This window comes from Labeo rohita, chromosome 2 (assembly GCF_022985175.1).
Source record: "Labeo rohita strain BAU-BD-2019 chromosome 2, IGBB_LRoh.1.0, whole genome shotgun sequence".
In the NCBI taxonomy this organism is placed as follows: domain Eukaryota; kingdom Metazoa; phylum Chordata; class Actinopteri; order Cypriniformes; family Cyprinidae; genus Labeo; species Labeo rohita.
The window spans coordinates 27,633,971-27,648,369 of record NC_066870.1 but is presented as its reverse complement, the minus strand read 5'-3'; the positions used below and the strand labels follow the sequence as shown (position 1 = coordinate 27,648,369).

General features: G+C 37.1%; 1 protein-coding gene across 2 annotated transcripts in view; it reads right to left on the bottom strand.

The window, feature by feature from the left end:
• The window catches only part of LOC127181428 (cadherin-2), a 186,737-nt gene that overhangs the window by 101,665 nt on the left and 70,673 nt on the right, over window positions 1–14,399 (bottom strand). For both annotated transcript variants that reach the window (XM_051136180.1, XM_051136189.1), the window contains exon 2: window positions 5,070–6,764. In XM_051136180.1, the coding sequence (XP_050992137.1) occupies window positions 5,070–6,518 (1,449 nt within the window). In that variant the 5' untranslated portion in view covers window positions 6,519–6,764. The remainder of the gene's footprint in view (window positions 1–5,069; window positions 6,765–14,399) is intronic.

Genomic DNA, 14,399 nt, shown 5'->3' with positions numbered 1-14,399 from the left:
AATGATGGACAAAATAAAATAATGACAGAACAAAAGAACAACAGACAGAATGAAAGAAATACAGACAGAATGAATGGCAGACAGAACGAAAGAACGAAGAACAGAATGAAAGAACGATGGACAGAAATAATGACAGACAAGACTAAAGAAAGACAGACAGGCAGACAGAACGAAAAACAGATAGACAAAAACAAAAGACAGACAGATTGACATTTATTTAATGGCAAGTCAGAATTTTGGCTTGCAAAACTATCAGTGTTTGAGAGTTCGAGAGTGACAGAGCAGATTAATTTGTTGAGCAGGTCCAGCAGAGAGTATGTTAGAATAATTCCTAGTAGCACAGATTTGCCAATACTCTCTACAAATGTGTACTAGCTTACTTTGAGTACAGAATCCCCTGCAATATGAAACAGTGAAAATGCCTGCCAAACATGTTGCTGACAAAACAACAGTGGAATTATGAATCGGATTTGCAAACCACAACGTTTCCAATCAAAGCCAATCAAACAAAACTCAGAGGAGGGTAAAGGGCTGGGACACTTAAAGAGATAATCAAGAGACCCCAAGCGCCAAAACATCACTTCCACAAACACAAAACCACAGAGGAACAATGGTGTTTTCAAGCACTTCAAGTACCAAATCTCAATCATGCCACTTTTATTTTGTACATCCAAATTACGACTGTTAGAAACAGCCTAGGGAGACCTATAGTTTTATGAGACCACAATTGCTCTGGTACGGTAGAGCGCAAATTTGTTTTCTGGCATAACTCTGGAATGCAAAAGAAGTGCTAATTTATGTCCATACATTAAGATCAAGAAGAAACTACATTCATTACGGAATACAGAGAAGCATATATTGTTATCATAAAGTCCCTGCATATGCTCTCTAGCAATGAGTCCTCTGACATAAACATATGGATGCTTGTTATGCCAACCCCCCAATTTGATTATCATTTAACGTAACTATAATTGCATATAATTGATGTTACCTACCATAAAATATGTTAAAATGCATAATGGCCCAGTACAGTATTTATAGACGCCGTAATGAGTATATGAATGCGCGCTCCAAATGCTGAATCTGTGATTAGCTTCACGCTGTAGATTGAGTACGCTGTGGCACTTGGCACGTCTGCCGCGGGGCTACATAGTTCACTTCAGCCCTTTATTAAATCATAATCATCTCAGTTATAAGGCACAGGCGAACACATCCCCAATTGGTCCAACAGACAGCAGAGCAGACTGCTCTGCATAGGGTCGAAGCAGCAAGATTAAACATCCGTAAGAGCATTAGGACACATAAGAGCATTAGGTGTGTATGTACACACACAACACATGCTCAAGCTCCGAACGGGTTCAGCCGTGGTGTTAGATACCGTGAAGGATGCTCGGTGAGCGGGGAACTATCAGTGACAGCGCTGCCACCTGTTAAGCACACCATATTGGCTTTAATGACATACAGGACTGTCCATCTGTAGCAATGGTCAACAGCACCTAAGGCATTTTTAGTCTCGCAATTCCCTATTCCTTCATTCCGCTGCTTTTTCTCACTCCCTCGATTCATTCTGCTGTCCACGGGGCCCTAATGAAGATCAATGCTTGTCTTCTTACCCACTCTAAACAGCCGTCCCGTCTGAGCTCAGTGATCAAATGTGTCTAAAACTATTGGGTGGATGCGTCTGGATTTGGAGTTGGGTATTAACAGCACGGGGGGTTCCATTAAATGCTGCAGGAGCCAACTCACAGGCAGAAAGACAGTCCCAGAAGAGAACGCAAGAGGGGTTTTTTCTATTCCACAGTGCCGTCTGACTGCCTCAGGCAGACAAGCAGAATCATCATCATTCATTTACTCAACGCATTACCCCACCGCCTTCCCTAGCCACTCAAATGGCAGCTTAGGGAGATTGCAAAAGGAAAAAGCCGAGAAAAAGACAGAAAGAGAGAGGTGGAAACTTCGAAACAGCGAAACAATGTAAGATATACAGTGCCAGCCAAAGTTGCACCTCATTAAATATGATATTAAATATCTTTTCACCTAAAGGTTTGTAGTAAAATATTTGGGAGTGCAGTTTTTAAAATGAATCAAAATATATATATATATATATTTATACAGTGCCTTGCGAAAGTATTCATACCCTTTCAATTTTTTCACGTTTTATGCGGCTGCCTTATGTTAAACAGCTTTAAATTACTTTTTCCCCACATCAGTTTGCACTCCATGCATTATAATGATACAAAAACAGAATTGTCACAACTTTGTAAATTTGTTAAAAATAAAAACATGAAATAAGTACACTGCATATGTATTCATAACCTTAACGCCTTACTTTACACCTTTACAGCCTCAAGTCTTTTTGGGTATGATGCAACAAGCTTTGCACATCAGCATTTGGCAATTATCTGCCATTCTTTTTCTCACCTCTTCACCTCTCAAGCTCTGTCAGGTTGAATGGGGCAAATGCACATTTTCATTTTTTTTCAGAAATATTTGATTGCATTGAAGCTCAGGCTCTGGCTGTGCCACTCAAGGACATTCTAGGAGTTGTCCATAAGCCACTCTTATTGTTTGGTTAGGCTCATTGTTCTGTTGGAAGGTGAACCTTCTGCCCAGCCTGAGGTTCTGAATGCTATGGACTGGGTTTTCACTAAGGCTATATTAGTATTTTGGTGCATTGAGTTTTTCTTCTACTCTGATGAGTCCTTCAGTCCCTGCTGCTGAAAAACAGCCCCACAGCATGAGGCTGCTACCGGCACACTTTGCTTTTGGGATGGTACTCTGCAAGCGATGAGCAGTGCTTGGTTTCCTTCAAACATAATGCTTGGAATTGAATTTCATCAGGCCAGAGAATCTTGTTTCTCACAGTCTGAGGGTCCTTCAGGTGCTTTTTTTTTTGCAAATTCCTAGTGTGTTTTCATGTGTCTTCACTGAGAAGAGGATTGAGTCTTGGCACACCTCCATAAAGCCCAGATAGATAGAGTGTTGCAGTGACCATCAGGTTTGTGGTCACCAGTCTAACCAAAGCCCTTCTCCATCAGTTGCTAAGTCTGGCCAGGAGGCAAGCTCTGGTAAGAGTCCTGGTTGTTCTAAACTTCTTCCAATATGGATAATGAAGGCTACATGCTTCTGTGAACCTTTAATGCAGCAGATTTTTTTCTGAACTCTTCCCTAGATGACTGGCTTGATGCAATTCTGTCTCTGAGCTCTACAGGCAGTGCTTTTTTAACCTCAGGGCTTTTTTTTTTTTCTGATATGCATTTTCAGCTGTTAGACCTTTTATTACGTGTGCCTTTCCAAATCATACCCATTCAACTGAATTTGACACAGGTTGACTTCACCTGGAGTGTAGTAGGATCTACAAGCAATATGAATGCTGCTGAGCTAAATTTCAACTGTCCCAGATAAGGGTTTGAATACTTATGCAATGGAATCATTTAAGTTTTTTTTATTTTTAATAAATTTACAAAGATTAAAAACTTGTTTTTAACTGATGTGCTTTGCCATTATGGTGTATGGAGTGTAGACTGATGTAGGGAAAAAGTAATTAAAAGCAGTTTAACATAAGGCAGCAACATAAAATGTGGGGGAAAAATGAAGCAAGGCATGAAGCAAGGCACTGTATATATATATTAATTTGCTTCAAAACGGACATGTTTTCTTGTTTTAAACAAAAACCTCACAAACTCTCAAAGCTATTTATGCTTAAAAGAAAAAAACATTCACTTAATTTTCTTTTTTTTTTTTTAAGTATGCCTAATTACACTAATTTATTATCTAGCACAAAAAGTAAATGCACTTTGGAGGATGTTTAAATAGTTTTATTGGATAATATTAATTTATTTAGCAATATCTATATTCATTGTTACTGTACTAACACTTAAATAAACTGTAATTAATTCTTTAATTCTTCACCATAAAATATAAAATTAAAAATGTACATTAAATTATAATAAAAAAACTAACTATAAAATATATATTTTAAATATATTTAAAAAAATAATGAATGGATGAGAAGTTAGAAACATTTTATTCACTGTACAATTCCCACACATCCATTTGTGTTATTTCATTATTGTATACTTTTGGAATTATTCTAAAGATTATATGTGAATGTTTAGTTATGTCTAAAATTTGACTTGTACTGTAAGTCATGGGTACAGTTCAATACTTCGACCCTCCAAACGGGGTCAGCAACGGAGTATGACTCACAGAAGAGAGGTAATGTTATTTTTCACCCTCCAACACCAGGCTCTTGATTTTCTGATGAGAAGAGCAATTGTTCATCACAGCACATACTGTAGCTTTAACAGAGTAGAATCAACGGCTGATTAAGAGGCTGATTGAAACATTATTCTGTGACCTGCAGAGCTCGGCTTCCTCAGGATTCAAATAGACAAAGACAGCAAGAGAAAAAACGCCTGGGATAATGTGACTAATGCCATTAAGATCAGTGATGTGATAAACATCCAGGCACAATGTTCTGTGGGAGATGTCTTTCTGTCTCAGTGTGAGCTTTTTTTCCCCCCAATTCACTGTGTTGAGGGTCATACTGGTTAGTGATCTTCGATTTTCCTCTGCCAAAGTGATTAATCCCAGCTCATTATTCAATTAGAAAAAGTGGTTATTTACATAAACGCAAATGTCAATCAACATCAATTAAAAGTTGATAGCAATGGCGTGTGTTAAAGGGATAGTTCACCCAAAAATGAGAAGTCATTATCGAATCATTTATGAATCATTTAATATTTTCCTATTCCTGTTCTTTTTTTTTTAATTCAGAAAAGTATTACATGGATCAAAAGTGAGAGTATAATGTTTAAAAAAGATCAAATAATCACAGTTCCTTTGAATTTATATTTATCAAAGAAACCTGAAAATATGTACCAAGATTTCCACAAAAATATTAAGCAGTTTTCAACATTGATAAGAAATGTTTCTTGAGGAGCAAATCAGCGTAATACTTTCTGAAGGATCATGTCGGCACTGAAAATTAAGTTTTTCCCTCATTTTAATTTAATCATTAAATTTTTGGGTGAACTATATTTTGAAGGGAATCAAGGGGTTCTTACCCTTCCAATAAGCACTGGTTCTGGCCCAGCATACTCCTCAATGACAAAGAACTGGTTCCAGATCCAGCTTCGTCGTCTTCTGGATCGAGAGATTTCCCCTTTTTGTTGATTCTGCCCCTCATCCTCATCCTCATCTTCTTCCATTTCCTGGAAAACAAGGCCTCGTGCATCTCTGCCAGGGTGAGAGTCCACAGTCATCTCTCCGCTCTCTTCCACCTCCTTCTTTCCCCATTGCGGATCTGGTGGGAGTTTCAGGATGTGACTGCTGTCAATGGGTTCTGAAATTTTAATCAATGGATTCTGAGTGGCACCGAACGGCATACGAACACTCTGATCTGATTCCCCTTTAACGTCAAGACTCCTCTCAGTCAGTGAGCTGAAAGCGCCAGGCCGATGTCCCGAGTCAATTTGAGACGGAGTGTGTGATACGTCCATATCGCTCTGGACAGCGAAGGGATTCGTCTCCGTGACGGGCATGATCTCACTTTGGGGAGTTGATGCTAAGTGAGTAGTGAAGTGTTTGTACTTCCATGAAGGAGTGCCTGGGTTACCTCTAACCTCCATTTTTCTGTCCCCCTCGCTTAGATCCATACTGAATCCGGTAAATTGTTTAAAGAGTGTGTGGATGGTCTGATCTGGATTTAGACTAGTATTTGTAAAAGTGCTTGAATGCAGCTCCGCAGTCTGGTTATCGGAGTTATAAAGTTCAGGAGTGCCTGTCCTGTCTTGTTTTTTCATTTTAAACGCCTCTACCTGACTGTGATCCATGTTGATCAAATCCCTTTTCCGGCTGTGACTCATTTTACCGGGAATATTTAGACCCGGAACACTCTGAAGCTGGGAATTCACAATCCGTACAAGATTTTCTTTAGATATCAGTTTTAATAAGCTTCCAGTCAGGTTTAATTTCCGAGGCGAATCTGGAGTGACTACTTTTGTACCCGCTGTAGTGTGAACAGCAGAGTTTGAAGTTGCTCTGGCTCTTGAAGGGATTTTGAATCTGGTTCTGTTGAAGTGCATCCCAGAAGTTGCTCTGTGGTGCGTCGGGATCCATTTGTCAACTCTCCCACCTTTTTTTGTGTTATTTCTGCTTCTTTTAAACTCTCTAGAGTCATCAATTGGCACTTGTATCTTCAAATCCGCTTGATCAGGGTCTTCAGGTGGTTTGCCATTAAACCCAACAAAGTTTTCCTTGGTGAAGACAGGAGAAGCTCCAAGGCTCTGGTGAGCTGTAATCTTCTCTTCAACTTCCTCTGGACCAATCAGTTCTTTGATTCTTGTCATTGTATTGCCGTTCCTCTCCAAACTTGTATCCCATTGGTCATTTGCTCCATTTCCTGTACGCTGGGAGTGAACTGAGCTCACTCCCCTTCTCCGAACAATCTTAGTGACACAGGCTCCGCCTACAAAACAGAGGGACACCAATAGGAGCAGCCTCCTGTCAATCATGTCGTCAGTTTGTGATGTATTAATTTAAACAACTGATGAAAAGGCGTGTTCGCTTTCCAGTTGTCTTCATTCTTTCGTTCTTCTCTGTTTGCTCTTCTCCACTTATTCCTCCATTACACCGCTTTCATCCAGTATACGCAGAGCATGCGTTAAGTCACTTTATGTATCTCCCTCTATCTCGTAGGGCTTCTGTGTTTTGGTGTTGGCAAAACGTTTTACTCAGTTTCCCACAGAGGGTTGGATGCCCTAAGAGAAAAGATAAAGATAATTAAGTTAAAACTTTAATCATTGCAGTATGTTAATTAAAAGTGGAACGACAAGGCAAGGTAGCAGAACACGCAGCCAGGCTGATTCATTAATGTATGAGTAATCGCAAGACAGTAACATCAGCAGCATCATTAGAATTCAATATGAGCCAAGGTGGCTGATATTTCTTGTACTGTCAGATGTTGCAAGCATCATCAGAAGGCTTATAAGAAAATTGCGTTATGACATTTCATTTGAGCTCATTGGAGACAGAGACCTGGTGGGTGGCACACACAGCGGCGCTCTGGATCTGGATCGTGTTTTGTTTCCTTTCTTATATTTGACTTTCCAATTCAATAAAAGACAAAGGCCTAGTAAAGAAGTTACAGTTAAGGTTTTGTATATTCACATACAGTAATGGAATAACAACAACGAACAATACTTTTAAAAGTTAATCTCTACATGTACTGATACATTTATAACATTTCAAGTTGTATAAATTAACATTAGCTGATGTATTATGATCAACCATGAACTAACAACAAATACCTATGTATATATATATATATTAACATGAATCTACTTTAATAAATGCTGTAAAAATGTTTAAAAAAATAATACAAATAAATAAAACAGACATAAACATGACGAAATCATTTATACTCTTATTGGCTTGCATACTATATGTACAATTACATTCATTTCAGTGCATTTGATATATTCTGAATCAAATTCTGAGTTGATTCTTTTGTCCCATTAATAGCACATATGTGACCCTGGACCACAAACCCAGTCATAAGGGTCAATTTTTCAAAATTGAGATTGATACATCATCTGAAAGCTGAATAAATAAGCTTAATGACAATATTTGGCAGAGATACAACTATTTGAATATATGGAATCTGAGGACGCAAAAAAAATCTAAATATTGAGAAAATCACCTTTAAAGTCCAAATGAAGTTCTTAATGCATATTACTAATCAAAAATTACGTTTTTATATATTTACAGTAGGAAATTTATAAAATATCTTCATGGAACGTGATCTTTACTTAATTTCCTAATGATTTTTGGCATAAAATAAAAATCAATAATTTTGACCCATACAATGTATTTTTGGCTATTGCTACAAGTATACCCCAGCAACTTAAGACTGGTTTTGTGATCCAGGGTCACATATATATATTTTACATAAGTGTTTCTTAGAACACTTCCAAGGGAGCCACAAGATGGCCTAAAAGTAATTTCAAATAATACTAAATAAGCTTGAAAATAAGCTAAAACATCTAAAAATCAAGATGCTAACTAGCATTATATTTCTTATTTAACAACTGCCATTTTATTCAAGAACCAGGGTCTTTACTGTCTTGGAAAACCTGGATGTATGAGGACATTTTAAAGGCATAGTTCACCCAAAAATTACCCACTCTCATGTTGTTCCAAACCTGTAAGATCTTCGTTCATCTTCAGAACACAAATTAAGATATTTTTGATTAAATCTGAGAGCTTTCTGACTCGCAAGTTCAAGGCCCAGAAGGGTAGTAAGGATATCATTAAAATAGTCCATGTGACATCAGTGGTTTAACCGTAATGCTATGAAGCTACTAGAATACTTTTTTGTGTGCAAGAAAAACTAAAAACTTTATTCAACAATTCTACCATGTCAGTCTTCAATGCTCGTTCCTGATAGTACCACAATGCATGCTGTTACAGGTTTGGAACGACATGAGGGTGGAATAATTATTTTTTGGGTGAACGGTCCCTTTAAAAGAGTAATTTCTATGCCTGGGGAAGTCATGGAAAGTTATCTAATGAACATATTTTTTTTTTATTTATGTCAAGCCTTAAAATATTTTTCCTACTTACTATTTGTGAGTAAATCTCTGTTACCACAAATGACTAGAATAGTTATGTACACTGGTAATAAAAAGCGTTTAACCCTGAAAAATATTATGGAATTGAATTATTTTAATCATTTCATATTAAAATCTTAATGCCATTGTCCTAGGTTCTGTAAATAAATGAAAGTTTTACAAAGAACAACTTCATCACAGTATGCCAGAAAAGTACGAGAAGCCTTTGAGTCCAAAAAAAGTTGAGAACTAGATTTTTTATAGCATTTTTGGTGTGACCCATGTGCGTTTTATTGCAATCAACTGTAGTGGTTTTTAAAGTAAAGCACCTCTTCTGAGACTCCCTTTTGTGTCAACACTCAGACCTAGTTCAAGTGTTTCAGTTCAAGTGTTTATTTGTTTTTTGAGCAAACAAGACAAATATCCGTTAAAATTGATTTTGGTAAAAATCTACTCAAGCATGTCCTAAGGACTGAAAGGAAAAAAAAACAACCATTTAAGTATATTTTTTACTGGAATGAATGACAGACTTCTCAAGCAGTCAAGCATTCATGCATGCCATCTACTTCTCTAATAGAAGCTCCTTCCATGTTGGTGATGCATCATTTCACAGGTTGATTTTCGCAATTACCTGGAAATGAAGCTGTTTCTACCACAATACATTAGGAACTGTGCAATTTTACAGTTTAAGTGTGATGTTGAATGAGGCTGTCTGATTTCGGTAGACATGAACAATGAGGCACTGCAGTGTGAGTTGTGTTTATGAAGAGTAATGAACAGTAAGTTGAATGATGGTAATGGTAAAACTGCATAACCCTGCATGATGGGTTGTGTATGTGCACGGAGATGCCCTGCGGGACATATAATTGCAAAACAAAGAATTGTGGACTACAGAACTACTTTGACTCAAAAGCACTGTGTTATAAGTTAGAGCCCTGGAAATTGCATAAAGTCAGACAATCGGACCATAACTGGTGATTTGAACCATTTTTATGTGCAATATGCTCCAGACGTTCAGCAAATAAAGACTATTGTTGATTTACTGCAACTGCAGACGAACGCACCAGGGATTCTACACTACATTTAACTCTTGGTTAATGTCTTTTTAAACGCCAAGTAAAGGTCAGTTTTAACCCTGGGTTAAGCAACATTTGTCATTTTGTCATTTTAAAAGAGGATTACCACTTATTTGGCAAGTTTAACTTCAAGTAATTGCGTCAAATGTGATGCCAGAATGCCACGGTGAGTTGTTTAGCAACAGACAACCAATTATGAACAGCTTCAGTACTTGTCTTATTAAATATTCATGTGCTTTGTACAGTTGCAGAAAAATTTCCATGCACCCTTGTCTGAGGGAAACAGTGATGACAAATGTGTTAAAGGGATAGTTCACCCAAAAATTAAAATTCTGTCATTAATTACTCACCCTAATGTCGTTCCAAAACCCGTAAGACCTTCGTTCATCTTCAGAACATTTTTGCACATTAAAAAATAAATACAACCTCATGTTGTGTCAATCACGTTTACACACTGCCTCCAAAACTTTTAACAATCATAAAAAAATTTGGATCAGGTTCAACTTTCTGTGTTTTCGCAAAGGAAAGGACGACAAATTATGAAAAAACAAATTTCGGACTCAGTATGACTTAAGACTGACATGGAAGAGTAGAAACTGTTAAATAAAGTAGTTATTTTTGTTTTCTTTGCGCACAAAAAGTATTAAGTAAGCAGTATAACATTACGGTTGAACCACTGATGTCACATGGACTACTTTAACAATGTCCTTACTACCTTTCTGGGTCTTGAAAGTGTCAGTTGCATTGCTGTCTATGCAGGGTCAGAAAGCTCTCGGATTTCATCAAAAATATCTCAATTTGTATTCCGAAGATGAAGATGAACGAAGTTTCATATGTGACCTTGAACCACAAAACCAGTCTTAAGTCGCTGGGGTATATTTGTAGCAATAGCCAAAAATACATTGTATGGGTCAAAATTATTGATTTTTCTTTTATGCCAAAAATCATTAGAAAAATTAAGTAAAGATCGTGTTTCATGAAGATATTTTGTAAAAATCCTACTTTAAATATATCAGTACTTAATTTTTGATTAGTAATATGCATTATTAAGAACTTCATTTGGACAAATTTAAAGGTGATTTTCTCAATATTTAGATTTTTTGCACTCTCAGATTCCATATATTCAAATAGTTGTATCTCGGCCAAATATTGCCCTAAACCATACATCATTTGAAAGCTTATTTATTCAGCTTTCAGGTGACGCATTAAGCTCCGTTTAGAAAAATTAACACTTATGACTGGTTTTGTGGTCTGTGGTCACATATTAAAGTCAACATGAAATGGAAATTCACACTATTTTCTAAATGCATGGTAATGATCTTACTGTGAATCATTCATTCATACATTTTTTAAATAATCCGTTTCAAATGAATTTACATCCTCACATGGAAGAAATATTGTTGTTGCTTCCATCTCATCACAACTTTAACAGGATCTATAAAGCTATTTTATTATTGACTATATTTTCAGCAGACACAAGGCAACCAGAGCAACGACACGATGACATTCCCACCGACAGACAAGCAGTTATTAAAACAGGTCACATCCTGTCAGTCAATGTTAATCACCTCATGAATATGCAAATAAGAACTTTAACCCCGCACTAACAAACGCACAGTGTGAAATCTACGAATTACTAACCATGAATAAAGTATGAACCGTGGAAACATGGATAAGATAACCGAGGGTTACATTAACCAAGTGCAAGAAGCCCAACTGTGATAATTGCTGAGTAATGCGTTGTGAGTGTTATGTCCGCTGTAAATGCTGTGACATACAAGTACAGTAGTGGCGCTCTGGGTCTTGTCAACACGCCTACTGAAGTATAACCGAATGCTGCGTATCCTCACAGGATCCCCAAACTTCGCCGTTCCTTCTCCCTCCTGATTATTCACACAACCCTTCATTCTTGAACAAATATTCCTCCTGTCTCCTAAAAGCTTTTCTGTTCATGTTATATTTTCTCTTTCGTCACCTCCTCCCACTCACCACCTGTCTCTCTCTCTGCCTGTCCCTTTCCATTTCACAGCATTGTTTTAATATGCTATCGTCTGCTTCTCTCTCCTTTTCTTCGGCTACCTCCACGTCAATCACGATTGTGCTTTAACCTCTCTCACCTTCTGCGCTTTGACTCGCTTCGATCAATCAGCCAATCTCCGCAGTGACATTGGGATTGACGGCCGTCTGGCACCTGCACTGATGCTAAACTAAATGAACCTGAAGCCGAGAGTCTTACCGGTGATTCTTAAAGATTATACAAATGAAAAAACACATTACAGTGCTACGACGGGCTCCAAGTCTGCCCAGCAGCAGTTTTATACAATGAACAAACTAAACAGCTGTCTGCTGGTGCATAGCAGTTAAGGGTTATACTAAAATGGATTTGTTTTTGCTTAAACAACAGATGAATATGCGCCAAACAAATCATTCATGCAGATAGGGTTGATAGGAAACTGCTGATAGATTGTTGTGCTCTCAATTTAACAAGCTTGAAAACTACGAAGAGGCAAAATTGCAGAGGCAGTGAAATCTTCCTGCCAGCAGTGACAGTTTCTTTAGATTAGATTCATTAGATAGGAACTTTTTTCACACTGGCTGACTTATTATTGATGGCTAGACGGTCATAACTTGGGTGCAGATTTGGATTTGGACAGTAGAGATGAATTTTGAGCTAATAGACTGCAGAATAGAGTGTAAGAATATTTGTAGTGAAGTTGACTGAATGTTATGCAAGTACTGAAAACAATAAAAGTGCAATGTGTCATGTTTTCATAACACAACAGCTGTGTCTTTTTAAGAACCGTGTTTTTTACAGCTGCAGTACATATGTTTTACATTTAAAGTCATTTTGTGAAATCTGCCCTTAATTAAAGTGTTAAGATAAACAAGAAAGAAGAAACAGAACGGGAATTCTAAAACAAACTCCGGTATAACATATGGACATTTAAAGGTTGTGGATAAATACTTGAAGGGTTAGCTCAAAGGGTTAGTAATTACTCACCCTCATGTCGTTTTAAACCCACAAGACCTTTGTTCAATTACGGAACACAAATTAAAATATTTTTGGTGAAATCCGAGAGCTTTCTGACCCTGCAACTGAAACGTTCAAGGTAAGGACATTGTTAAAATAGTCCATGTGTCAAGAGTGGTTCAACCGTAATGTTATGAAGCTACAAGGCTATTTTTTGTGCGCAAAGAAAACAAAAATTACAACTTTATTCAACAACTACTTCAGAAAGATCTTGGATTTCAGCAAAAGTATCTTTATTTGTGCTCCGAAGATGAATGAAGGTCTTAGGGGTTTGGAACGACATGAGGTTGAGTAATTAATGAATTAATGACAGAATTTCCATTTTTGGATAAACTATCCCTTTTAAAAGGTCAACGTGAAATCCAAATAGGCCATATTTATTATCTCCCCCATTACTGCTCTTATTATGAATAATTCATTGTATAGATTAACAAAATAGTTTTGTAATCCATAATCTAAATGTAGCAGCTTCTTCTGAAACAACTTTTCTTTGCCGTGAGCTGTTAGATAATATTAAAAAACCTGCTTAAGCAAAATTAGGTTATTTTTGACTCCTTTCTGTTATGTAACTTTCACTTTCCACATTCCAATCAATTCCCAATTCCCAAATATTCAAGCCTTATTCAAATATTTTCCCTCACTGAACATTGTTTCACACAGACGTGTCAAATTAAGAAGATTAATTTATGCTGAAAATACTGTAAACAAACAATTCTGTTTTTTTTTTTGTTGTTGTTGTTGTTTTGTTGTTTTTTTTTACATAGATAAGATCCTCTGTAACTTCAGCAGCCGTGGCTGGTTGCGGGTTCGAGTCCCAGATCCGGCAAGGATAGAAGGTATGGGGAGTGAATAACCAGTGCTCTCTCCACCCTCAATACCACGACTGAGGTGAGACCCTTGAGTAAGGCACTGATCCTCCAACTGCTCCCTGGGCACCGCAGCGATAGCAATAGCAATATGACTGCCCACTGCTCCGAGTGTGTTCACGGTGTGTGTGCGTGTTTATTCACTACTCACTACCGTGTGTGTGCACTTGGATGAGTTAAACGCAGAGCACAAATTTCGAGTGTGGGTCACCATACTTGGCTACAGGTCATATCCTTTCCTTTAAATGTAAACACATTTGTGACACTGGACTACAAAACCAGTAAAAATTCCAGTTTTTGGAAAACAAGATTTGATTTCATATGTAAAGCTGAACAAATAAGCTTTCCATTGATGTATGGTTTGTTAGAATCGAATATTTGGCCAAGACACAACTTTTTGAAAATCTGTAATCTGAGGGTGCAAAAAAAAGTATTGAGAAAACCACATTTAAATCCAAATGAAGTTCTTAGCAACGCATATTACTAATCAAAAATTAAGTTTTGATACATTTATGGTAGGAAATTTACAAAATATCTAAATGGAACATGATCTTTACTTAATATCCTAATGATTTTTTATCGAAAAATCGATAATTTTGACTATTACAATGTATTGTTGGCTATTGCTACAAATATACCCGTGCTACTTTAGAGGTTTTGTGGTCCCAGGGTCACATTTGGAATACATAAACAAGGAAACTGGTCAAAATGGAAATTAAACAACAATCTAATTTCAGCTTTTAAACTGTTAAATGCAGTTATAACCTACATATGGAAAACATCCATAAAGATTTAATAATTAGGGATTTCT